This window comes from Panthera tigris, chromosome X (assembly GCF_018350195.1).
Source record: "Panthera tigris isolate Pti1 chromosome X, P.tigris_Pti1_mat1.1, whole genome shotgun sequence".
Lineage (NCBI taxonomy): Eukaryota > Metazoa > Chordata > Mammalia > Carnivora > Felidae > Panthera > Panthera tigris.
Genome location: NC_056677.1, coordinates 69,455,189 through 69,483,110, shown reverse-complemented (window position 1 = coordinate 69,483,110; position 27,922 = coordinate 69,455,189). Strand labels below are relative to the sequence as shown.

Sequence of the window (27,922 nt, the reverse complement as noted above, 5' to 3'; positions counted from 1 at the left end):
AATACATAGTGAGGATCCAATACATGTTAGCTTTTATTTATGGTATTCTAGGGGTGCCTGGGTGGTTCAGTTGGTTAAGCGCCCGACTCTTGGTTTCAACTTCGGTCATGCTCTCACTGTTCGTGAGTTCAAGCCCCATGTCAGGCTTGGCACTGACAGTATGGAGCCTGTTTGGGATTTATCTCTCCCTCTCTCTCTGCTCCCACCCGTGGCTTGCTGTTTCTCAAAAAATAAACAAAAAAATTTAAAAAAAGTTATTTATAGTATTATAGAAACTTTAATGTAGATTGTATAAACATTAAGAACTGAGTAATTTTTGTGGTCTTCAAAAACAAATCACCTAAAAGTTAACCAAGTATACCCTGCACCATGTTTGTGCAAGGCTAGTTGATTTAATGTTTTCACTTACTTATTTTTTCTTTAATTCATAATAGATTAAAGTGTTTTGGTAGTTTATAGTATGGTATGTATTTTGAAATAATTATGAAGTTTGCTGATCACATTAGGGAATGTAATATTTCTTATTACATATTTCTTATTGCATAATCATAATTCAGTATAATACTAGATTGTTACAACAAATCACTTATATAAAAGTGCATATTTGGTAATCAAATACTAAATGCCAACCCCTTACATTATTTTTATTAATGATATTTTTTTTCATTTATAAAAATAATATACACTCACTATATAAAATTTGGTATGTGGGGTGCCTGAGTGGCTCTGTTGGTTGAGCGTCCGACTATGGCTCAGGTCATGACCTCGTGGTTAGTGGGTTCCAGCCCCGCATTGGGCTCTGTGCTGACAGCTCAGAGCCTGAAGCCTGCTTCGGATTCTGTGTCTCCCTCTCTCTATACCCACCCTGCTCATGCTCTGTCTCTGTCTCAAAAATAAATAAACATTAAAAAAAATGTTATTTGGTATGTAAAGTATAAAGAGGGAAATAACTACCATGAATTAACGACAAAGTGGGAAAAATATTTGCAACTTGTGACAAAGTGTTGCTGTCTCTAGTAGAAAATTGCTTTTATTTTTATTTTATTTATTTATTAATATAATTTATTGTCAGATTGGTTTCCATACAACACCCAGTGCTCATCCCAACATCCCTCCTTCCTGCCCATCACCCATTTTCCCCTCTCCTCCACCCCCATCTACCCTTAGTTTGTTCTCAGTCCTTAAGAGTCTCTTATGGTTTGCCTCCCTCCCTCTCTGTAACTTTTTTTCCCCTTCCCCAACCCCATGGTCTTCTGTTAAGTTTCTCAAGATACACATATGAGTGAAAACATATGGTATCTGTCTTTCTCTGCCTGGCTTATTTCACTCAGCATAACACCCTCCAGTTCCATCCATGTTGCTGCAAATGGCCAGATTTCATTCTTTCTCATTGCCAAGCAGTATTCCATTGTATCAATTTAAAAAGACAAATATCTCAATATAAAAATGAGTAAAGTTAATAGGAAGTGATTTTATTAATTAATACAGTAACCATAGAAATTCAAAAGAAAATAGCAATTATATACTTTATATTAACTCCTAGGCTAGTAAACACTACAAAAAGATAATGTAAAATGTTGGTGAGGTTGTGGGGAAACCGGAAGTCTTGGACAGTACTTTGAAAATATCAAAAATCAAACACTTTCCCTTCTAGGATAGCATTGTAATGGACCAATAGCACAAAGATGCATATACAATGACATGTACTTCATTATGATTTATAATAGTGAATATTTCTAAAAATAACCCAGTAATATCTAGCAGTATTAAATTAACCAAGTTGTGATATAGTCATAGAACATTGTTAAACATGAAGATTACAAGTATATATTTGTTTAATAATATTATGAGCATTTTCCAATGTCATTAAATACCCTATCTTTAGTATCCTTCCAATGTCTCACTATTATAAATAAATATATGATGGACATAATTCCATATAACTTTGTATATGATTGTTTTTAGGATAAATTCCCAGAAATGGATTTACTACAAAAGGGATGTAAACATTTTTAGGGTTCTTGCTACAGGTTAATTGAATGGGTTTTGAGGAGAGAAGCAATAATACAATTCTATTATCAAAGTTCTTAGATAGTTATTGAGTGCAAGTTCTTGAACATGTCTGACCATATACTTTATTTATTTTTTTACTTTTTTGACCTTATACTTCAGTTACTTTTTCTTTTATTGTATATTTTTGTTTGAAAAAATTATAGGCTATTGTCATAGTTCTATGACAATGAGAACACAATTTATCACATTGAAAGTTTTTTTTTTCTTTTTTTGTTAAAAACATTTCTATAATATCATTTTTTATCCTTACAGACGTGGGTTGGCAATAAGAGAAGAAAAATGAGTAGTAAGAATTCTGAATCAGGAACAACAACAGGAACTCTTCCCAGTACCTCTTTGACAGCTCCGGACATTACAGTCAGAAATGTAGTTAACATCACTAGACCATCAAGCCAACAGTCTTCTTGGACATCTGCCAATAATGATGACATTGTAACTGGTGCATACAGTCCAGCAAGTTCATCAAGGAGGCAAGGGACAACCAAACATTCAGATACACAAATTACAGAAGCACATAAAATTCCTATTCAGAAGACTGCCAGTAAAAATGATACTGAGTTTCAGTTGCACATTCCTGTTCAAAGACAAGTAGCACACTGTAAAAATGCTTCTCTGCTCTTAGGTGAAAAAACAATTATCTTGTCAAGACAGACAAGTGTGCTAAATGCTGGAAATTCAGTATACAGTCACACAAAGAAAAACTATGGAAGCTCTTCAATGCAGGCCTCTGAGATGATGGTACCTCAAAAGCCATCTATGTGCCACCGACCTTGCAAAATTGAACCAGTTGGAATTCAGAGGTCATATAAGCCTGAACACATGAGTCTAGCATCACAAAACTTATGTGGGCAAAAGCCACCTATTAGAGACCCTTACTGTAGAACGCAAAACTTGGAAATCCGTGAAGTATTTTCATTGGCTGTTAGTGATTACCCCCAGAGAATTCTGGGAGGAAATGCCTCACAGAAGCCTAGTTCAGCAGAAGGAACTTGTTTGTCCATTGCAATGGAGACTGGAGATGCTGATGATGAGTATGCCAAAGAAGAAGAGTTGGCATTGATGGGAGCACAGATACCAAGCTACTCAAGATTTTATGAAAGTGGCAGATCCCTTGGAGCAGAGAACCAAAGTACAGTACTTCCTGGACCAGGAAGAAATATGCCAAATTCACAAATGGTGAATATTAGAGACTTGGCAGACAATGTACTCTATCAAAGCAGAGACTACCATTTGACACCACGGACCTCATTGCATTCAGTAGCTACTACGATGTACAGTAATACAAATCCATCACGGAGTAATTTTCCTTCACATTTCGCATCATCAAACCAATTGAAGTTATCACAAAACCAAAACAATTACCAGGTAATGTATACATTCATTTTATAAAATTTTTAAAAAGCTTTGTTTGGTGTAAAAAGCTGTGTTTGATATCCAGTTAAACATGAAACCTGGGTCACTTAACTCATACTGTGTTTTTTGTTTGTTTGTTTTTTGTTTTTTTTTGTTTCTTTGTTTTATTTTTTTTTAATGTTCATTTAATTTTGAGAGACAGGGACAGAGCAAGAGTGGGGGAGTAGCAGAGAAAGGGAGAAACAGAATCCAAATCAGGCTCCAGGTTCTGAACTGTCAGCACATAGCCCAATGTGGGGCTCGAAAACACAAACTGCAAGATCATGACCTGAGCAAGTCCGCCGCTTAACTGACTGAGCCACCCAGGTGCCCCATCACTTAACTCACACTTTGAAGTAATTTGAGATTTTTTGCTTCAAATTGGTAGTTTGAGGTCAACTATTTGCTGAATGTTATGCTGTCTTTGTCATGTTTAAATTGCTTAGTTTTTTTCCCATGGAATATAATCATGGAAGCTTTCTCCTGACATTTAAAATGATTTTGTTCAGGAATTATTAGGAATTCCTAATAATTCAGGAATAATTCAGGAATTATTGTTCAGGAATTTTATGTCTCCTGACATATAAAATTATTTTGTTCAGGAAGCATGGCATTTCCCATTACTAAAATAAGACTAAATTGACTAAGTTCATCCACTTGAACATAGATTATTCCTGTGATGGTTTTTACTTGCAGTTTTGGAAGCTGTCAATAGATGAGTAGTGCTTTCCATGCATAACTGGCAAAGCAAGTCAATCATTTCCCCAAGAGATGATGGCTGAGAAGTCATAGTATGCAGTAACTCAGTCAACTACTTTTTCTAAAAGTAAATACTTTATTAAAACATCAAGTGGAATATTGATCAAGTTTTAAAAATGTTTATAGAGAAGAGACATTCAGATTTAAATGTAAAGCAACTTCAAACCTGTGTAAAAAATAGGTGTTATTTCTACACTGCTTCACATATTCAGTTGTTTAGATATGCTTCAAATAATCTCAAAAGAGAGGTGAAAGCCCACCTCAGAACATCTCTTAAGACCAAGATTTCTCTGAAAAACATGTTTCTGTGAATTTTAATAGCAGGACATGGATGTTTGCTATTTTTCCTTGCTAATAGCTAGACACTTTGATTTTTTTCAACCACAGTATTTAAGTATAATCTGGACTTAAGGCGCATCTGGGTGGCTCAGTTGGTTAAGCCTCTGATTTCAGCTCAGGTCATGATCTAGAAGTTTGTGGGTTTGGCCCTACCTTGGGCTTTCTGCTGTCAGCACAGAGCCTGCTTTGGATCCTCTGTCTCCCTCTCTCTCTGCCCCTCTCCCATTTGTGTTCTTTATTTCTCTTTCTCTCTGTCAAAAATAAATAATACAAAAAAATTAAAAAATCTGGACTTAACGTGCTTCCAGGCTATTCTCAACCAATATAAGGAACCAAATTCTCTTAACTCCCTCCATCTTATAGCTCCCTGCTTCAAAATGAAAAGCAGTAACAGAGTATAGGAAGAATCTCTCTGGCACCTAGCCCTAACAGAAGAGGACTCTGTCATCATCATTAGTATTCATTTACTATTGAGAATCTACACATTTTTCTGTGTTGTTCTTTCCTAAAACATGCTTAAAGTAACAATGAATCATACTATTAAGATCCTCACACAAACCAGTTTTAATTTACCTTCTCCTTTGTACTTCTTTACCCCATTAGTGTTGTTCTTAATAATAGCCATAACAATAACATTTACCATCTGTTGAGCGTATTCCACATACCAGGCATCATCAGTCACCTTATATACCTGATCTCATTGAATCTTCTGGACATATAGGCCACTCTGAACATATAGGTAATTTATATATATTTTGGTAACTTGCCCAGGATCACACAGCTAGTATGTACATGACAGAACCAGGATCCCAAGTAAAAAATATATCATGTGGTTATTTTTTTTTCTGTTTTACCACACAGCCTAATGATTTCAACTGTGTAGGGTATTTGGAAGCCTGAAAGTGCAGTTTAATTTTTATTTTTTCATAAGCCAACAACTTCCTTAAAAATAAGTTAACCTAGTTTTACCTTAAACTTTTTTAATGTTTATTTATTTTTGAGAGAGAGAGAAAGAGAGAGTGTGAGTGGGGGAGGGTCAGAAAAAGAAGGAGACACAGAATCTGAAGCAGGCTCCAGGCTCCAAGCTGTCAGCACAGAGCCTGATGCGGGGCTCAAACTCACAGACCACAAGATCATGACCTGAGCCGAAGTTGGACACTTAACTGACTGAGCCACCCAGGTGCCCCATATGTTTTACTTTTTTACAGTCTACATTTTTTTTCTTGACAGAACACTTAAAATTAAATTTGTTTTATATAAAAGAACCTCTTAAAAGGAAAAAGCTTAGCAACTTTTTGGAATAGTAATCTCTTTAAAGAAAGGCAGTCTGACAACAATGAAGAGCATCGGCTTAGAGCCTGATAGGCCTGGACTCAAATCTAGGTTCTGCCACTTTCTACTTGGGAGGCCTCAGGCAAGTGGCATAGCTTCTCTGTTTAACAGTTTCCTCATTTATATAATGTGGTTAGTAACATCTGTTTCACAGGAAAGCTGTGACATGATTATGTCATAATCAGTGCAAAGCTACTTTTACATTCCCTGGCACATAAACTGTCTTATACATATGACATTATAGTTGGAAAATTATTGAAACTCTGGTAGCCCAGGTCTCCTTTATATTCAAATAAAATATTTCAAAAGCCCACAATTATCACAGGGTAGTTGAAGAATAAATACCTGTAGTGCTGACTGAAAGAAGACTGAAGATTACCCATCAACTTTACCATAATGTGTGTAAACTTATTAATATTATACCACACTTCCTCCAACTTGACCTTAGATTGTATGGGAAAGAGTGTTTGCAGAGAACCTTGGGGCATTGTTTTGCCCCTCCTTTCTTTTAATTAGTTGAGCTTTGGGGAAATCAAAGCAGCCTGAGGAAGTGTAGTCCATGAAAATGTCTTAGTCCATTTGGGCTTCTATAACAAACATACGATTGACTGGGAGGACTAAACAACAAACATTTATTTCTCACAGTTTTGGTGGCTAGGAAGCCCAAGATCAAGATGCTGACAAAGGGCTGGTATCTGGTAAAGGGCTGCTTTCTAATTGATAAATGACTGTCTTCTGTGTCCACATATGGCAGAAGGGGCAAAGGAGCTCTCTAGGTTCTCTATTATAAGGACATTAATCCCATTTATGAAGGCTCCATTCTCATGACCTAATCACCTCTCAAAAGCCCATCCTCCAAACACCATCACACTGGTGATTAGGTTTCAACATATTAATTCAACTATGACACACGCATTCAGTCCATGGTAGTTATTCTTTAAAATTCAGAAGAAGTTCTATTACCAAGATATATTACTGTTAGGTGAGGACTTAGAAAAATAGAATCTATGGCCATATTGGCAACTTCCTAGCTGTGAAACTATAAGCAAGCAATTCTCATTAGTTTCTGACTTTAGGACTGTATAACAAAGATATCTGCCTCTTCCTGTTACACCAGGTATCTTCAAGCTGCTGAGGTCTTCCTGCAAGAAGGTCTAGTTCCAAGCTATCTAGGTGAATGAGAGCAAATTGAGGGAATCCTAGAGGATGCTGAAAAGTTGAAATCAGATCTGTTTTGGAACCTTTTGGGAAAGCCATATTAAGATTTGAAGTGGTAGTAAGGAAACTGTCAGAGGGTGCCTATATCAGGATACTATAGTTTAGTTCCTTTTTTTTTCTTTAGAGGACAATTTATTTCATTTTATGTAAACCTTATTTTTTGATAGTTTCAAGTTTTTATTTAATTTTATTTTTTTAAATTTACATCCAAATTAGTTAGCATACAGTACATCATTAGGGAAATACAAATAAAAACCACAATGAGATACCACCTTACTCCTGTCAGAATGGCTAACATTAACAACTCAGGCAAAAACAGATGTTGGCGAGGATGCGGAGAAAGAGGATCTCTTTTGCACTGCCGGTGGGAATGCAAGCTGGTGCATCCACTCTGGAAAACAGTATGGAGGGTCCTCAAAAAATTAAAAATATAACTACCCTATGACCCAGCAATTGCACTACTTGGTATGTATCCATGGGATACAGGTATGCTGTTTTGAAGGGACCCATGCACCCCAATGTTTATAGCAGCACTATCGATGATAGTCATTTTTTAAATTTAACTTCCAGTTAGTTAACATACAGTATAATATTAATTTCAGCTGTAGAACTTACTGATTGATCATTTATATACAACACCCAATAACCACCACCACACGTGCCCTCCTCAATACCCATTGGCAACTTAACCCATTCCCCCACCAACCTCCACTGCAGCAACCCTAAGTTTATTCTCTATAGTTAAGAAACTATTTTATGGTTTCCTTCACTCCTTTTTCCCCCATGTTGATTTGTGTTTTTTCTTAAATTCCACATGAGTGAAATCATATGCTATTATTTGTCTTTCACTGACTAACTTATTTCCCTTAGCATAATACTCTCTAGCTCCATCCATGTCATTGCAAATGGCAATATTTCATTCTTTTTTATAGTTGAGGAATATTCCCTTGTATGTATATACCACACCTTCTTTATCCATTCATCAGTCAATGGACATTTGGGCTTTATCCATAATTTGGCTACTGTTGATAATGCTGCTATAAATAATGGGGTAAATGTACCCCTTCAAATCCATATTTTTGTATCCTTTGGGTAAATATCTGATAGTGCAATTGCTGGATATTAGAGTAATTCTATTTTTAACTTTTTGAGGAACTCCCATACTGCTTTCCAGACTTCCTGCATCAGTTTGCATGGCCCCCAGCAGTGTAAGAGGGTTCCCCTTTCTCCACATCCTTGCCAACACCTGTTGTTTCCTAAGTTGTTAATTTTAGCCATTCTGACAAGTGTGAGAAGGTATCTCCTTGTAGTTTTGCTTTCTATTTCTCTGATGATGAGTGATCATGTGTCTGTTGGCCATATGGATGACTTCTTTGAAAAAAAAAGTCTATTCATGTCTTCTGTCCATTGTTGACTGGATTAAATGTTTTTGGTTGTTCATTTTTATATATTCTTTATATATTTTGGTTACTAACCCTTTATCAGATGTGTCGTTTGCAAATATCTTCTCCAATTCTGTAGGTTGCCTTTTAATTTTGCTGATTGTTTCCTTAGCTGTGCAGAAGCTTCTTGTCTCAATAGTTCATGTTTGCTTTTGTTTCCCTTGACTCAGGAGATGTATCTAGTAAGAGGTTGCTATTGCTGATGGGAAAGAAGTTACTGCCTGTGTTCTCCTCTAGGATTTTGATGGTTTCCTGTCTCACATTTAGGTCTTTCATCTATTTTGAATTTATTATTGTGTACAGTGTAAGAAAGTGGTCCAGTTTCATTCTCTTGCATGTTGCTGTCAAGTTTTCCCAACACCATTTGTTGAAGAGAATGTCTTTTTTTCATTGGATATTCTTTCCTGCTTTGTTGAATATTAATTGACCATTTAGCTGTGGGGTCATTTTGGGTTTTCTATTCTGTTCTATTGATCTAGATGTTTGTTTTTGTGTCATTACCATAGTGTCTTGATCACTACAGCTTTGTAATATAAATTGATCCTGGCATTGTCATGATTTTAGCTTTGCTTTTCTTTTTCAAGTTTACTTTAGCTATTTGAAATCTTTTGTAGTTCCATACAAATTTTAGGATTGTTTGTTATAGCTCTGTGAAAAATGCTAGTGTTATTTTGATAGGGATTATATTATGTGTGTAGATTGCTTTGGGTAGTGTAGACATTTTCATAGCATTTATTCTTCCAATCCATGAGCATGGAATCCTTTTCCATTTCTTTGTGTCATCTTCAATTTCTTTCTGGATTGTTTTATACTTTCCAGAGTACAGATGTTTTAACTATTGAGGTAGGCTTATTCCTAGGTATCTTTTGTTTTGGGTGCAGTTGTAAATAGGATCAATTCCTGAGTTTGTATTTCTACTGCTTCATTATTGATATATAGAAATGCAACAGATTTCTATATGTTGATTTTGTATCCTATGACATGACTGAATTCATGTATCATTTCTAGCAAATTTTTGGTGGAGTCTTTTACATTTTCTATATAGAGTATCATGTCATATCCAAGTAATTAAGTTTGACTTCCTCCTTTCCAATTGGATGCCTTTTATGTCTTGTTGTCTGGTTGTTGTGGCTAGGACTTCCAGTATTATGTTACATAACAGTTGTGCAAGTGGGCATCCCTGTCTTGTTCCTGACTTTAGAGGAAAAGCTCTCAGTTTCTCCCCCATTGAGGATGATATTATCTGTGTGTTTGTGGTATATGACATTTATTACATTATGTTCTCTCTAAGCCTACTTTCTTGAGATTTTTTATCATAAACGGATACTGTATTTTGTCAAATGCTTCTTCTGCATCTATTGAGATGATCATATGCTGCTTACACTTTCTGTTCTTTATGTGGTGTATCATGTTGATTGATTTGTGAATATTGAGCCACCCTTTCAGTGGAGCAATAAGTCCCACTAGATTGTGGTTTATTTTTTAAATGGATTGTTCTATTTGGTTTGCTAGTATTTTATTGAGAATTTTTGCATACATGTTGATCAGGGATATTGGCCTGTTCTTCTCTTTTTTAGTGGAGTCTTTATATATTTTTCTTATCAAGGTAATGCTGGCCTCATAGAATGAATTTGGAATTTTTCCTTCAATTCCTAGGCATTTTTTGGAATAATTTGAGAAGAATAGTTAAGTCTTCTTTAGATGTTTGGTAGAGTTCGCCTGTGATAGCTATTTGGCCCTGTACTTTTGTTTGTTGGGACATTTGGAGTTACTGATTCAATTTCTTTGCTGGTTATCAGTCTATTCAAATTTTCTATTTCTTCCTGTTTCAGTTTTTGTAGTTCATATGTTTCTAGGAATTTATCCATTTCTTCCATGTTTTGCAATATGTTTGCATATAGTTTTTCATAATACTCTCTTATAATTGTTTACATTTCTGTGGTGTTGGTTATTTCTCCTTTCTCATTAGTGAATTTATTTTTTTAAGTCTTTTCTGATTTCCTTTTGATAAGTCTGGCTAAAAGTTTATCAATTTTATTAACTTTTTGAAAGAACCAGCACCTGGTTTTATTGATCTATTCTTTTCTTTGTTTGTTTCTGTAAAATTTATTTCTGCTCTAATCATTATTATTTCCCTCTTTTTCCATCTGTAGACATTGTTTGCTATACTTTTTCTAGCTCTTCTAGGTGTAAGATTAGGTTGTTTATTTGAGATTTTTCTTGCTTCTTGAGGTAGGCCTGTATTGCTATATACTTCCCACTGAGGACCACTTTTGCTTTATCCCAAAGGTTTTTGACCTTTGTGTTTTCATTTTCATTTGTTTACACTGTTAGTGGGAACACAAACTGGTACAGCCACTCTGGAGAACAGTATGGAGGTTCCTAAAAAAGTTAAACATAGAACTACCCTATCATCCAGGTATTGTACTTCTACCCAATTCAGTGATACATGCACCTCAATGTTTATAGCAGCATTATCAACCATAACCAAATTATGGAAAGAGCCCAAATGTCCATTGTGTGATGAATGGATAAAGAAGTGATATGTATATATACAGTGAAATATTAGTTAGCCTTAAATAAAGAATGAAATTTTTCCATTTTTACCTACTTGGATGGAACTAGAGAGTATTATGCTGAGCGAAATAAATCAGTCAGAGAAAGACAAATACCATGTGATTTCACTGGTATGTGGAATTTAAGAAATAAAACAAACAATAATAGGGGGGAAAAAGGAGAGACCAAACCTAGAAACAGACTCTTAACTATAGAGAGCAAACTGTTGATTACCAGATGGGAGATGGGTGGGGACTGGGTTAAATAGGTGATGGGGATTAAGGAGGGCACTTGTGATGAGCCCTGGGTGTTTATGTAAGTGTTGAATCACTAAGTTGTACACTTGAAATTAATATTATACTGTGTGTTAACTAACTGGATTTTTAATAAAAACTTAAAAATATAAAGTCCACAACTATTAATGTGTTTATGTTTATGTTTATTTTGTCTTTTAGTTCTTTTACTTTTTACTTTATATATTTAGGTCCTCTGATGTTGGATACATAAACATTTAGAATTGTTATATTGTCTTGATGGATTTGACCCCCTTATCATTGTATAATGTCCTTCTTTGTCTCTTTTTCACCTGTTTAGATTAGTTTAATTTGTCTGATATAAGTATAGAGATTTCTGCTTTGTTTTACAATGTGCTTGAAATATTTTTTCTGTGTCTTCATATACAGTCTTTGCATGTCTTTAAGCCTAAAGCAAGTGTCTTGTAGGCAGCATATTATTGGGTCATGTTTTTTTTTCCATCCATTCAGGTAATCTGTTTCTTTTACATTTACTTCTCCCATCAAGTTTTAGGTTATAGATGCTGTAGTTTACATGATTTTTATATTGTGTAACCAATCACAAGTTTTGGCACTTAAAGTTATTTTTTACTTTGTTCTTTTAACTTTTAAAGTATAGGTGTAAGCAAATTATGCACCACCATTTCCATATTACAGAGTCTAACTTTATTTATATTTACTATATATAGTATTTTGTTGTTTTACTACCATATATTTACAATTACCTGTGAGTTTTATTCTACCTTTATATGTTTGTATGGTATTAGCATATTTTTAATATTATTAGTAGAACTCCCTTTAACATTTCTTGTAAGGCAGGTCTAGTAGTGGTGAACTCCCTCAGCTTTTGTTTATTCAAGAAAATATTTCTGAAGGACAGCTTTGCTAGGTATAGATTCTTGGTTGACAGGTTTTTTTTTGTTAATATTTTGAATATATAATTCCATTATCTTCTGGCCTGAAAAGTTTCTTTTGAGATATCTGCTTATAGTCTTATAGTGGTTCCCTTGTATGTAACTTCTTTCTTCTTTCTTGCTGCTTTCAAAACCTTTCTTTGTCTGACTTTTGACAGTTTAGTTATAATGTATCTTAGTATAACCCTACTCAGGTTCAAACTATTTTGGGTCCTTTTGGCCTCATGGATATGTCATGTTAATTTTACTCCCCAGGTATGGGGCGTTTTCAGCCATTTTTGCTTCAAATATACTTTCTATACTATTCTCTTTCTGGTATTCTCATAACGTGGATATTGTTTTTTAATTGTGTCCCATAAATTCCATGGACTTTCTTCCCTCCTTTTTATTCTTTTTTTCTTTTTGATCCTGTGACTATGTAATTTCAAATGGTCTATCTTCTAGGTCTCTTCTTTTTTCTGCATGATTGGGTCTACTTTTGAAGCTCTCCATTGAATTGTTCAATTTAGTCATTGTCTTTTTCAGATCTATGCTTTCTAGTGTTTTTCTTTGTTTTTCCAATGGTTTCTATTTCTTTGTTGAACTTCTCTTTTTGTTCATGCATTACTTCCCAAATTTCATTTATTTTGTGTGTATTCTTGTAGTTTACTTCACTAGTTCACTTTAAAGGGATTGTTCTAAATTCTTTTTATGAATGTTCATAGATCTCCATTTATTTAGGGCCAGTTTTTGAAATTTTATTATGTTTTCTTTGGTGGTGTCATGTTTAATGATTTTTCATGATCCTTGATTGTTTATTTGGTGCTTGTGCATTTGAGTAAGCAGTCTCCTCTTCCAGACTTTATAGGTTCTCTTTGGCAGAGACAGTTCTTCACCAGTCAGCTCACTTTGGGTTTCTGAATATGCCTGTTGGCAATGTCCTTGAGAATGTGGAGCTTGCTATCAGGATCTATTTTGGGGCAAGGTTATTGTGAGCTCTGAGTTCCCTGGGCTTCCCCTGGCTGAGAACAGTTGAATAGGACTACTGGCTTGATTCTGTGTACAAGCAAGGCTGTAGGTTGTATTCTAGAGTTGCCTGGGTTCCCTGGACAGGCTGTATAGATGGTTAAGTCTGGGTACTATATTCAGTAATAGATGATACTTTGAAATGGTTCAGTATAACAGAATAGACCCCAGAGTCTTCATGTCTCCTTGTTTGTAGATTTAAATCAGGCAAGAGCGGGTACTGAATTCCCTAGCCAGATAAGGTTACCAGTTTTACTTTTGCATGGAAAGCCATGGGCTTCTGCTCTCTAAGTGCCACTTCAAGCAAGGTTGTTGGATGAACTGTTCAGCTTTCAATGTGCTCATTAGGTTCCCTGGTTGGTAAGGGTGAAGGCTGTATTCAGCCATGGAATGGGCTACAAATTTGTTTCTGTGGGTAGAACAAAAGAGCTATTTTCAAGACTGGAAAGGCTCTTTGTTTTTGGTCTTGACTCAAGTCAAACCATACCACCAAGCTACCTGACTGAATGGGGTCACTGGCTGTGCTCTGAGGCTGATCAGGTTTTCCTGCCAGAGTCTGCAGTCAAGTATTGCTGGGGTATGCAGCTCTCCAGATGTTTCAGCCAGGCTTTCTTGTCAGTTGGGACTGGGAGCTACACTTAGCAGTAGGCATGGTCAGAAGTAGCTCCACTGCTGAGCATACAGGATGACCAGACCCCAGAAGCTTCCTGTGTATTCCCAGTCAGGGTCTCTGGTCCAAGGGTCTGGAGCTATGCTCATCAATGAAAGGGGTTATTAATTAGCTCCTCTACCTGGGCAGCTTGACTCCAAACTTGGAAAAGCTCTTTATTTATGGTCTTGATTCAAGTTGACTTACTGTCCAAATTCCCTAGCTGAACAGTGCCACTGGCTTTGCTCTGTGGATGATGAAGTTTGCCTGCCACACTCTGATCTAGTGCTGCTGAGTTGTGCAGCTTCAAGGTGTTCTGGCTAGCCTTTTCTGGTTAGGTATGGCTGGGAGCTACATTCAGCAGTGGGTTTGGCTATGACTCAGCCACCCTGCCTGGGTGGAGACAAACCAGACTGTAGGGTTAGAAAGCTCTTCATTCAAAGACCTGAATCAGGCAGACTTGTACCTTGCTGAATTCCCTGGTCAGACTGCACAACCATGTTGGCTCTGCAGATAAGCCAAACCACTGGGTGGGACTATTACCTGGGCATTGCAGTTAGGACTTTGGCCTGCCAAATCTGAGTGCTGGTTGGTGTCAGCCCCTGTGTGTAATGAGTCACTTTTGCTGCTTTCAAGATTCCTTGTATGTGTCTTTTGACAGTTTGATTATAATGTATCTTCATGTGAATGTCTTTGAATTTATCCTAGTTACAGTTTGTTGAGCTTTGTGGATTTGTATGTCAATGACTTTCCTCAGTTTTGGGAAGTTTTCAGATATTATTCAAATAATTTCTCTTCCTCTTTCTTTTTACTTTTCCTTTCGGGGCTTCTAATAATACACATATTGCTCTGCTTGTTAATGTCTCATAAGTTTCTTTAGGCCCTGCTTACTTTTTTTCATTCTTTTTACTTTTTGCTCCTCAAACTTGATAATATCAAATTAGTTTGCTCAAGTTTACTTATTCTTTCTTCTACTTATTCCAGTCTTCTGTCAAACTCTTTTAGTGAATTTTTCAATTTAGTTATTGTACTTTTTAGTTCCAAAAATTCCTTTTTGGTTCTCTTTATAATTTCTATCTCTTTGATGATATTCTCTTTTTGTTCATATACCTTCTTCCTGATTTCCCTTAGTTCTTTGTCCATGTTTTCCTTTAGCTCTTTGAGCATATTTAAGATAGCTGTTTTAACATATTTGTCTAGCAAGTCCGATATATGGGTTTTCTTCAGGGATATTTCCTGGAGATTTTTTTCCTTCGAATGGACAATGCTTTTTGTATATATCATGATTTTTTTTATTGAGTATTTGAAAAACAACTATGTCTTCCACTCCTTGCATTCTGGGTCTGTGCAGTTCAAGACAATTAATTAATTAATTAGCCTGGTGTAAAAGCTTAAAGGCTTTGCAGGCCTTTTCTGGGCATGTGTCTCCCCTGGTTGTATGTACATGATTTTTACTGATTACCCTACTATTAAAAGTCTTAATTTCCCAAAGAGTCTCACTTCTGCTTCTTCTAATAAAAACTCCATGAAATTTCCTATCTTTTACAATGGGGAATTTTTTTGATTAGTCTATGGCTTGATTGCTGTAGAACTTTGACTGATTTCTAAACCTACCATAATGTTATTCTTGTCAGTCTCTATTTTTAGTGTTTCTGTGGGGGATGAAACTGTGGAGCTGTCTAATTTTTTATCTTGCTTTATCTTTATCTTTATCTCTTTGTTGTTTGTTGTTTTAGATGACAAAACGAATGTAGCAACTCATATAATGTTATTGCAAAAAAAAAAAATCCAGGGTGTTTGATTTCTTTCAAATGCCTATCTTTTGGTTTAACAAAGAGATGTGTGCAAAGCAAAGACTTGGAGCTAGGTATTAAGAATGCTGGTCCAGTCTTGAAAAGATTGTAGCTTGATAAGAGCTATCAATCTTTTCCTATTATTTAAGGGACTGATCTCTGAATATACATTTAAGAAAACATTTCATTTCAGTTGTATATTTATAACTTAAAACTAACACATGATAATTTATTTTCTAAGCTTAGCAAAGAATTTTTATTTTTATAACTTATAAAAGATCTGCCCTTTATATAGGTAAAATTATAATATTTTAAAATATGTTAGAGTATAATTTTGAGGTTTACAGATTTGTAATTCTGTACTCCCCAGGGCTTTGGCTCAGAAGATAATCATTCCACATATTAATTTATATTATTTTTCTGATATCCTTCCATTATTTTTCACAATCAGTATCCCTAGAATCAGTATGGTGAAATCAGGCTAGTTATGTTATGTCTGAGTACTTTTTATAATTTTATTGAAACATCTTGGAATTTGAGTTTTCCTGATTTTAATATCTTGTGCATTGTGAAATTTAACTTCTAAAATTATGTAGAAAAAAGAAAAATCCCAAATAGTATCTTGGTTTTTGACTGCAAGAACTTTTCAGGCTAGTAAGATTTTCTAAATACGAATTTCTTATAACTTAATAGAACAAAAATTAATATGCTTAAAAATGTTAGTTGCTTTGCCAAATGTTGTAGTATTTGAATTTCAATTTGTAAAGCTTATTTTGTTATTTCTCAAAGCTTTCCCAGACTTGGTCTAGAGACGAAAGGGAAATATCTATCTATCTATCTATCTATATATATATATATATATATATATATATTTAAAAAGCCAATATATCTTTTCTTCTTTGCTCCAGAACACATTGTTCTCTACCAGAAGCTAGTTATTCCCTCCTCCAAACTGCCTACCCCCATGTAATGGTCTCTTGTACATTTCCACTCTTGGCCTTTTGTTAAAGTTCAGCAAGTGAAGCTAGTTATAAAGTGCACGTTAATTCAATCAACCAATCAATCAGCATATATTTATTGATTGCCTACCAAATGCCCAGCAGTGTCTTCTATGTTCTATACCTTATAACTTTAAAAGATCTAAGAAGCTCTGCTGATTAAAGCATAAGGATTGATATCTTTTATTGTTCAACTGATATCAAAACAGCTGATGAAAAACAAAAATATAAGTTTATTATGAATCTGTTGCTGCTAAACTTTTCTGATAGACATGGTAATTGTCTGGTTGTTTCAGTTAATCGAATTAAGTAGAATGTCCCGCATATGTTGAGAATTGTCTTTTAACAGAAATATTTTTGAAATCGGAATGAATGCTTTTTTGTGTATATTCTTTGTGTGACTATATACAAACCTTGCCCTTAAGAATCTCATAGTCTAGCAGAAATATAGCAGAGTCATATGTAAGATCTAAATCATGAAAATGAAATGTAGAAAAGTTCCTTTAAAAATCCTTTAAATCATCTGTAAAAGTAATTATGTATAATGTATAATTAACATTCTGATATATATTACTTATTTTAAATATAACTTTCCATGAGAAAGGTAAGTGTTTTATAGATGGATTCACAAACCTTACCTATCCATATGATGTGACTACAGTTTACATCCATATAACTGTATTACTCCCTTTAGTGTATTTTATTTTATTTTATTTTATTTTATTTTATTATTTTTTTAGTGTTTATTTTTTGAGAGAGAGAGAGAGAGAGAGAGAGAGAGCCAGCATGGGGAGAGGCAAAGAGAGAGGAAGAGAGAGAGAATCCTAAGCAGGCTCCGTGCTGTCAGCATAGAACCCAATGCAGGGCTTGATCTCATGAACTGTGAGATCATGACCTGAGCCAAAATCAAGAGTTGGACGCTTAACTGACTGAGCCACCCAGGCGCCCTTAGTGTGTCCACATTTTTCTGTGAGAGTTCCAATATTAGTACTTCCTTGCATTCACATTCAAAATTGTGACTATCCAACTCTCTATTTGTTTGAGCAGACCAGCCATTTGGAGAGGCAGTCTTATGATGGCCATAAAAAAAGCTATTCCAGTAATTTCCAGACTGTCTAGTCCTCTTTAATCTCCTGCACAAGACCTGTATTTACAAGTGTATTTTATATTTCTCTCTAAATTACTATTCCCTAACTTTGTTCCAAGTCTGGATTGCCTAAACTATTATAAGTTTCCATACTGATTCAATTTACTGAACACATTGAGTCAAATTAATCATCTTAATGTATAAAAATGCATTCTGACCATATAACTCATTTGCTTAAAACTTTGAATGGCTCCTCTTTTTCCGTAAAATTAGATGTAAATGTACTTTGGTATTTATGGCTTGCAGAAAGTAACCCCAATTCCATTTTTAATTCTAATTGAATTGACCATTCCCAAACACATCCTATCCTTTTTTTAAAATTTTTTTAATGTTTATTTATTTTTGACAGAGACAGAAGAGAGACAGAGCATGAGCGGGGGAGGGGCAGAGACAGAGGGAGACACAGAATCCGAAGCAGGCGCCAGGCTCTGAGCTGACATCACAGAGCCCAATGCGGGGCTCAAACTCACAGACCTCAGGATCATGACCTGTGCTAAAGTCGGACGCTCAACCGACTGAGCCCCCCAGGAGCCCCAACACATCCTATCCTTTTATTCCACTGTGCTCATGCCATTCTTTTTCTCTGGAATGCTCTTTTTTATTTCTATAAAAATTCTATTCATTTTTTAAGGTTCAGCTGAGATATAAGTCCTCAAATTTGATGTAATTTCACCATACCTTGAACTTCTATTGCATTTCATTTATTATACTTCTCATGACACTTATCATAGTATTCTTTATATTAAAGTCATTCATGTATCTTTCTCATCTTCCCTCTCACATTCTTGCCCTCTAGGAAATTATGTTTTACCCATCTTTTTTATTTCCTAAGTACCTAAAACAGCAACGTAGTATAGAAATTAAGTTCAAATTCATGACTTTGGAAAGTTACCTATACTTATTTCAATCATGTTTAATTTGTCAAAAAAGTTTTGAAATTCTTTTACAATTGCTTTAAGGGCCTGTGAGAATTTTTTTTTGGAAAAAAATTAATGTTTATTTATTTTTGAGAGAGAGAGAGAGAAAGAGCATGAGTGGGGGAGGGGCAGAGAGAGGGAGACACAGAATCCCATGCAGGCTCCAGGCTCTGAACTGTCAGCACAGAGCCAGATGCGGCACTCGAACCCACTAACGCTGAGATCATGCCCTGAGCCAAAGTCCACACTTAACTGACTGAGCCACCTAGGTGCCCCCTGTGAGATTTTTAAAAATACTTTCATTGGTGACAAATCTCCATTATTTGAGGTAAAATTTGACTTTGGAAAATAGTTAGAATTTATTCTGAGCCACATTTAGTGAATAATATTGATGTTCAATTTGGGTTATTATATTTTCAGTTAAGACAAACAGAATATGAAATAATGACACAGAGTCTCTGGGTGTCATGAACTGCCAAGAAAAGTTCCCAAAATGTTTTCAACAATGGCAACATCATTGTAATGACTGTATAACTTCCTGTTTTCTACTTTGAAACATATAGTACTCATTTGTATGTGTAAGTTCAAATATATTTGTTAAGTTGGTCTTGTCTCCTTGTCAATTACTTTTATATTTTTCCAAACCAGGGTACTGAAAAATGTGTTTGGAATTTAAATATCATTTAAATGATTACTATATTACCCTGCTCATTTGAAATACTATTTTTGTAGCTTCTGGTGAGGGAAAAACCTTGTCATCACTACTGACCAAACAAAACTTCCCAACTTTGAGAGAAATATGTTTATACCGTATTATCCTTCAAAAAAACATACAAATTCAGTTGCTATACTTAGCTGTTCCTGAGTTTTACCAGAAACATAAAGAACTGAAAAAAAAATTGAAATAAACAAAAGAAGGTAGTTAATATAGCAAAATCACAAATCGGATGCTTAACCAACTGAGCCACCCAGGCGCCCCTGGGTTTGTTTGTTTGTTTGTTTTTTCTAGTTCATTTGGTTTAAAATGTTTTCTATAGCAAATTTATATAGACAGTTTGAAATTATCCTCACTAATAGGTGGGAGTATGTAAAAAGAGAATCCAAAATGTTTTGATATCTCTATTTTTTCAAGAGTATATTATGTGGTTATTTTGGTAGACTTACCTCTTTCTTTGAGGCTAGCAGCCAAATTACTTTGTAAACATTATATTATATTCCAAGTATTAATGGGAGGACAGGAAAGTGTAAGTTTTGAAGAATTTTTTCCATCAAAATTTTCATTATCACTCAGTTTACTTTTAAAAATCAATTATTTGAAACTTCATGATCCTCAAACATTGTATTTAAGTGCCATATTACTGTAATGGGGTTTTAACTCAAATAAAATTATTTTTAATTTTTTTCTTAAAAGTATTATTTGGAGTTTATAACATTAATTTTGTTAGCCTATCCCTAGCATAGTGGTATATTTTGAACTCAAAATAAAATTTCATGTTTAGTGGCCAGAGACAGTAATAATTTACCTAAATTTTGAATAATTAAGGATATTACTTTACTATTTGCATTAACTGTTTGATTATCACTCCTTATCAGTAAGCATAATACTAATTCACAAGTCATCACTGAATGTAATTTATCAAAAACAATAAATGTTTGAATACCATATTCTCATCGTCACCATTTGGCAAGTCTGATTTGACTTGTCAGTGTCTCAGGAGGTATGTGGGAGGGAAGGAGAAGGCAAGTGGAGAATTTGGAGTTATTCTCCAAAACTTGTGCATTTCAGGAAAATGTATGGTTACGTCTAGGCTACTCTGTGCTATAGCCCACAGGTCCACCTTGGTCTCTGTAAACAGTCCCTGGAATCCTACTGGAGTATTACCTATCTCCTTGCGTGCCAATGTCGATGTAATAGGTGTTGCTGCCTATTCATCTTAGTAGTCTCTGCTTAAAAAGGAGCTTGTAGTTATGTAAGATAAGTCTATATAACTAATACATAGAATGATGACTATAGTTAATAATTTAATTATTATAACATATTCCACAGAGTACTGCATTTTTATTACAATAATTTTCTTGTTCACAGATTTGTAAACCATACTTCCAGGCCCCAACAGTGCCTAGGGATTTTCTTGAATTTCCAGGGGAAATTACACTGCTTCTAAAATTTTCTTACAAATGAAAGTCCTTTAAATCTGTTGTGTTCAGTAAGGAAATGGCAAAGTCTATGTGGGGGATATGCTCTGAATGCAGACCTATGTTGACATCTTGTGTGAATTCATTGATGTTGATCAGCATTCCAAGTAGTGTCAATGCATACCTTACTGAAATTCCATTTATTGTTTCCACAGATTTCAGGAAACCTTACTGTGCCTTGGATTACAGGGTGTTCTAGAAAAAGAGCAGTAAGTAATCCTTTATTTAAAGCAACGTTTGTTTCCCTTCTATGTTGTTAGTAAGAATGCCATTGAGAAAATTGTCATGATATTTGTAAAGTTGGCAAAATTGAACCTCAAAAAGACTGCATTATCTAAAATGACATATTTTGAGATCATAATATTTATATATATTACTAATGTAACCCTAAATAAAATGCAGTAATCAACACACCATTTAGACTTTGAACAGGTTTTTTCAGTTGAAAAAAAAAAACACATTCAAACGGGGCACCTGGGTGGCTCGGTCAGTTAAGTGTCGAACTTCGGCTCAAGCCATGATCTCTCGGTTAGTGGGTTTGAGTGCTGCATCGAGCTCTGTGCTGACAGCTCAGAGCCTGGAGCGTGTTTCAGATTCTATGTCTCTTTCTTTTTCTGCCCCTCCCATAGTTGCGCTCTCCCTCCCTCTCAAAAATACACATGAAAAAATATATAAATAAATACATTAAAATTAAAAAAAACACTCAAAGGTAATTAATGGGATGGATGAAATAAATAAAGTGGATTAAGAGGTACAGTTATGATGAGCACTGAGTAATTATAGAATTTTTTTAAATGTTTATTTTTGAGACAGAGAGAGACAGAGCATGAACGGGGGAGGGTCAGAGAAAGAGGGAGACACAGAATCGGAAACAGGCTCCAGGCTCTGAGCTGTCAGCAGAGAGCCCGACGCGGGGCTTGAACTCACGGACCGTGAGATCATGACCTGAGCCGAAGTCAGACGCTTAACCGACTGAGCCACCCAGGCGCCCCTAGAATTTTTTTCATTATATTGCACACCTGAAACTAATATAACACTATATTAATTATAAGTCAACAAAAATACAATCAATAAAATATGTTTTTACATATAATTAGCCCAGTTAACTTGATCATATAATTGAATCCTGATTGATATAAATATTTCCATCAAAATTAAGGATTTTATATTATTATTTGTTATTGGTGCATTTTAGTATTTGAAGTAATGAGTAAGTAGTATTTTAACAGTCTTATTTTGTTTTTCTGACTTTCTGTGACAACTGTTGTGACTTTTTTTTAATATGAAATTTACTGTTAAATTGGTTTCCATACAACACCCAGTGCTCATCCCAAAAGGTGGTCTCCTCAATGCCCATCACCCACTTTCCCCTCCTTCCCACCCCAAATCAACCCTCACTTTATTTTCAGTTTTTAAGAGTCTCTCATGATTTGCCTCCTTCCCTCTCTGTAACTATACTTCCCCCTTACCCTCCCCCATGGTCTTCTGGTAAGTTTCTCAGGATCCACCTAAGAGTGAAAACATATGGTATCTGTCTTTCTCTGTATGACTTATTTCACTCAGCTTAACAGTCTCCAGTTCCATCCACGTTGCTACAAAAGGCCATATTTCATTCGTTCTCATTGCCAAGTAGTATTCCATTGTATATATAAACGACAACTTCTTTATACATTCATCAGTTGATGGGCATTTAGGCTCTTTCCATAATTTGGCTATTGTTGAAAGTGCTGCTATAAACATTGGAGAACAAGTGCCCCTATGCATCAGCACTCCTATATTCTTTGCGTACATTCCTAGCAGTGCTATTGCTGGGTCATAGGGGACCCTTAATTTTTTGAGGAACCTCCGCACTGTTTTCCAGAGTGGCTGCAAGAGTTTGCATTCCCACCAAGAGTGCAAGAGAGTTCCTGTTTCTCCACATCCTCGCCAGCATCTATAGTCTCCCGATTTGTTCATTTTAGCCACTCTGGCATGAGGTGATATCTCAGTGTGGTTTTGATTTGTATTTCCCTGATGAGGAGGGGCATTCAGCATCTTTTCATGTGCCTGTTGGCCATCTGGATGTCTTCTTTAGAGAAGTATCTATTCATGCTTTCTGCCCATTTCTTCACTGGATTATTTGTTTTTCGGGTGTTGAGTTTGGTAAGTTCTTTACAGATTTTGGATACTAACTCTTTACCCAATATGTCATTTGCAAGTATCTTTTCCCATTCCGTCCATTGCCTTTTAGTTTTGTTGATTGTTTCCTTTGCAGTGCAGAAGGTTTTATCTTCATGAGGTCCTAATAGTTCATTTTTGCTTTTAATTCCCTTGCCTTTGGAGATGTGTCAAGTAAGAAATTGCTGTGGCTGAGGTCAGAGGTTTTTTCCTGCTTTCTCCTCTAGAGTTTTGTTGGTTTCCTGTCTCACATTCAGGTCCTTCATCCATTTTGAGTTTATTTTTGTGAATGGTGTAAGAAAGTGCTCTAGTTTCATTCTTCTGCATGTTGATGTCCAGTTCTCCTAGTACCATTTGTTAAAGAGACTGTCTTTTTTCCTTTGGATATTCATTCTTGCTTTGTCAAAGATTAGTTGGCCATACTTTTGTGGGTCCAATTGTGGAGTCTCTGTTCTATTGCATTGGTATGTGTCTGGTTTTGTGCCAATACCATGCTGTCTTGATGATTACAGCTCCTGCTTTGGTCTTCTTCAATATTACTTCGGCTATTGGGGGTCTTTTGTCGTTCCATACAAATTTGAGGATTGCTTGTTCTAGCTTCGAGAAGAATGCTGGTGCAATTTTGATTGGAACTGTATTGAATGTGTAGAAGGCTTTGGGTAATATTGACATTTTAACAATATTTATTCTTACAATCCATGAGCATGGAAAGTTTTCTCATTTCTTTGTATCTTCTTCAATTTCCTTCATAAGCTTTCTATAGTCTTCAGAATACAAATCTTTTACATCTTTGGTTAGGTATATTCTTAGGTATTTTATGCTTCTTGGTGCAATTGTGAATGGGATCAGTTTCTTTATTTGTCTTTCTGTTGATTCATTATTAGTGTAAGAATGCAACTGATTTCTGTACATTAATTTTGTATCCTGTGACTTTGCTGAATTCATGTATCGGTTCTAGTAGACTTTTGGTGGAGTCTCTCGGGTTTTCCATGTATAATATCATGTCATCTGCAAAAAGTGAAAGCTTGACTTCATCTTTGCCAATTTTGGTGCCTTTAATTTCCTTATGTTGTCTGATTGCTGATGCTAGAACTTCTACCACTATGTTGAACAACAGTGGTGAGAGTGGATATCCCTGTCATGTTCCAGATCGCAGGGAGAAAGCTCTCGGTTTTTCCCCATTGAGGATGATATTAGCTGTGGGATTTTCGTAAATGGCTTTTATGATGTTTAAGTATGTTCCTTCTATCCCGACTTTCTCGAGGGTTTTTATTAAGAAAGGATGCTGAATTTTGTCAAATGCTTTCTCTTCATCGATTGACAGGATCATATGGTTGTTTTCTTTTCTTTTATTAATGTGATGTATCACATTGATTGATTTGTGAATGTTGAACCAGCCCTGCAGTCCAGGAATGAATCCCACTTGATCATGGTGAATAATTCTTATATGTTGTTGAATTCAAATTGCTGGTATCTTGTTGAGAATATTTGCATCCATATTCATCAGGGATCTTGGCCTATTCTCTTTTTTTGCTGGGTCTCTGTCTGCTTGGGGAATCACAGTAATGCTGGATTCAGAGAATGAGTCTGGAAGTTTTCCTTCCCTTTCTATTTTTTGGAACAGCTTCAGAAGGATAGGTATTATCTCTGCTTAAATGTCTGGTAGAATTCCCCAGGGAAGCCATCTGGTCCCGGACACTTATTTGTTGGGAGATTTTTGATAACTGATTCAATTTCTTTACTGGTTATGGGTCTCTTCAAGTTTTCTATTTCTTTCTGAGTTTAGGAAGTGTCTGGGTGCTTAGGAATTTGTCCATTTCTTCCAGGACATCCAGTTGTTGGTGTATAATTTTTCCTAGTATTCCCTGATAATTGCTTGTATTTCTGAGGGTTTGGGTGTAATCCATTTTCATTCGTGATTTTATATATTTGGGTCATCTCCTTTTTCTTATTGAGAAGCCTGGCTAGAGGTTTATCAATTTTGTTTATTTTTTCAAAAAATCAACTCTTGGTTTCATTGATCTGCTGTACAGTTTTTTTTTTTTAGATTGTATATTGTTTATTTCTGCTCTGAACGTTATTGTTTCTCTTCTTCTGCTGGGCTTAGGCTGTCTCTGCTGTTTTGCTTCTATTTCCTTTAGGTGTCCTGTTAGATTTTGTATTTGGGATTTTTCTTGTTTCTTGAGATAGGCCTGGATTGCAATGTATTTTCCACTCAGGACTGACTTCACTGCATCCCAAAGTGTTTGCATTATTGTCTTTTCATTTTCATTTGTTTCCATAAATTTTTAATTTCTTCTCTAATTGCCTGGTTGACCCATTAATTCTTTAGTAGGGTGTTCTTTAATCTCCTTTCTTTTGTAGGTTTTCCAGACTTCTTCCTGTGGTTGATTTCAAGTTTCATAGCATTGTTATCTGAAAATGTGCATGGTATGATCTCAGGTCTTTTATACTTATGAAGGGCTGTTTTGTGACACAGTATGTGATGTATCTTGGAGAATGTTCCGTGTACCTCGAGAAGAAAGTATATTCTGTTGCTTTAGGATGCAGAGGTCTAAATATATCTGTCAAGTCCATCTGATCCAATGTATCATTCAGGACCCTTGTTTCCTTTTTGACCCTGTGTCTAGATGATCTATCCATTGTTGTAAATGGAGTATTAAAGTCCCCTGCAATTACCACATTCTTATCAATAAGGTTGCTTATGTTTGTGATTAATTGTTTTATATATTTGGAGGCTTCCATATTTGGTGTATAGACATTTATAATTGTTAGCTCTTCCTAATGGATAGACCTTGCAATTATTATATAATGCCCTTCTTTTTCTCTTGTTACAGCCTTTACTTTAAAGTCTAGTTTGTCTGATATAAGTATGGCTACTCCAGCTTTCTTTTGACTTCCAGTAGCATGATAGATAGTTCTCAATCCCCTCACTTCAACCTGAAGGTGTCCTCAGAACTAAAGTGAGTCTCTTTTAGACAGCAAATAGATGGGTCTTGTTTTTTTTTTTCTTTTTTTTTTCTTTATCTATTCTGATACCCTACGTCTTTTGGTTGGAGAATTTAGTCCATTTACATTCAGTATTATAGAAAGATATGGGTTTAGAGTGATTGTGATGTCTGTAGTTTTCATACTTGTAGTGATGTCTCTGGTACTTTGTGGTCCTTGCAACATTTCACTCACAAAGTCCCCCTTAGGATGTCTTGTATTGCTGGTTTAGTGGTGATGAATTCCTTCAGTTTTTGTTTGTTTGGGAAAACCTTTATCTTTCCTTCTATTCAAATGACAGACTTGCTGGATAGAGGATTCTCAGCCACATGTTTTTTCTGTTCATCACATTGAAGATTTCTTGCCATTCCTTTCTGGCCTGCCAAGTTTCTGTAGATAGGTCTGCCACTACTCTCATGGATCTCCCTTTGGAAGTTAGAGCCTGTTTATCCCTAGCTGCTTTCAGAACTTTCTCCTTATCTTTGTATTTTTCCCATTCCACTATGATATGTCAAGCAGAAGATCGATTCAAGTTATATCTGAAGGGAGTTCTCTGTGCCTCCTCGATTTCAATGTCTGTTTCCTTCCCCAGATCAGGGACGTTCTCAGCTATTATTTGTTCAAGTACACCTTCAGCCCCTTTCTCTCTTTCTTCCTCTTCTGGAATTCCTGATACGGATATTCTTCCATTTGATTGCATCACTTAGTTCTCTAAATCTCCCCTCATACTTCAGGATTTTTTTCATCTCTCTTTTTCTCAGCTTCCTCTTTTTCCATAATTTTATCTTCTAATTCACCTATTCTCTTGTCTACCTCTTCAATCCATGCTATGGCTGCCTCCATTTTATTTTGCACCTCATAGAGCTTTTTTTAGCTCCTCATGACTATTAGTCCCTTGATCTCTGTAGCAATAGATTTTCTGCTGTCTTCTATGCTTTTTTCAAGCCCAGCGATTAATTTTATGACTCTTATTCTAAATTCTTGTTCTGTTTTATTTCTTAAATCGTTTTTGATCAATTTGTTAGTTGTTGCTACTTCCTGGAGTTTCTTTTGAGGAGAATTCTTCCATTTCGTCATGTTGGGTAGTCTTTGTGGTAGCTCCCAACTGCAGGGTACTTCCTTTGTGCTGTACGGGGAAACTTGTGTTGGTGGGCAGGGCCGCAGTCTGACCTGATGTCTGGCCCAGCCCACCGCTGGGGCCACAGTCAGACTGGTGTGTACCTTATCTTCCCCTCTCCCAGGGGCAGGACGCATTGTGGAGTGGTGTGGCCCTTGTCTGGGCTGCTTGCATACTGCCAGGCTTGTAGTGCTGCTTTGGTGTGCTCTGGCCAAGGGCATATTAGAGAGGTGGATCCGCATGGTGCACTGGTGTGGGAGGGGCCGGCTTACCTAGCTTTGCTGTTGGTGGTCCCCTGTGGGAGGGGCCCTGCAGCACAGGGAGGGAGGCAGGCCCATGGGAGGGATGGATCCACAGAAGCACAACGTTGGGCATTTGCAGGGTGCAAACAAGATCAGTGACAGGAACTGGTTTCCTTTGGAATTTCGGCTGGGTGATGAGAGAGGGATATTGCACTTTCCAGTACCTTTCTTCCTCACCACCCCCAGCTCTGTCCTTCTGGGGCTCAACATCTCTCCCTCCTGGCATCCTCTCACCTTCCCTGCTCTCTGAAAGCGGAGCTGTTGACTTTTAACATTCCAGATATTATGTCCCACTGGCTGTCAGAACTCATGCAGTTTGACCCCTCCACTTTTGC

At 36.0% G+C, this 27,922-nt stretch overlaps 1 protein-coding gene across 4 annotated transcripts in view; it reads left to right on the top strand.

The window, feature by feature from the left end:
* Positions 1-27,922, top strand: part of HDX (highly divergent homeobox) — a 172,438-nt gene that overhangs the window by 43,475 nt on the left and 101,041 nt on the right. For all 4 annotated transcript variants that reach the window (XR_006213576.1, XM_042975187.1, XM_042975188.1 and 1 more), the window contains exons 3-4: positions 2,326-3,438; positions 21,179-21,232. Coding sequence is in view for 3 of the 4 variants with exons in the window: in XM_042975187.1 (XP_042831121.1) it covers positions 2,326-3,438; positions 21,179-21,232 (1,167 nt within the window). In the remaining variant the exon portion in view is untranslated. The remainder of the gene's footprint in view (positions 1-2,325; positions 3,439-21,178; positions 21,233-27,922) is intronic.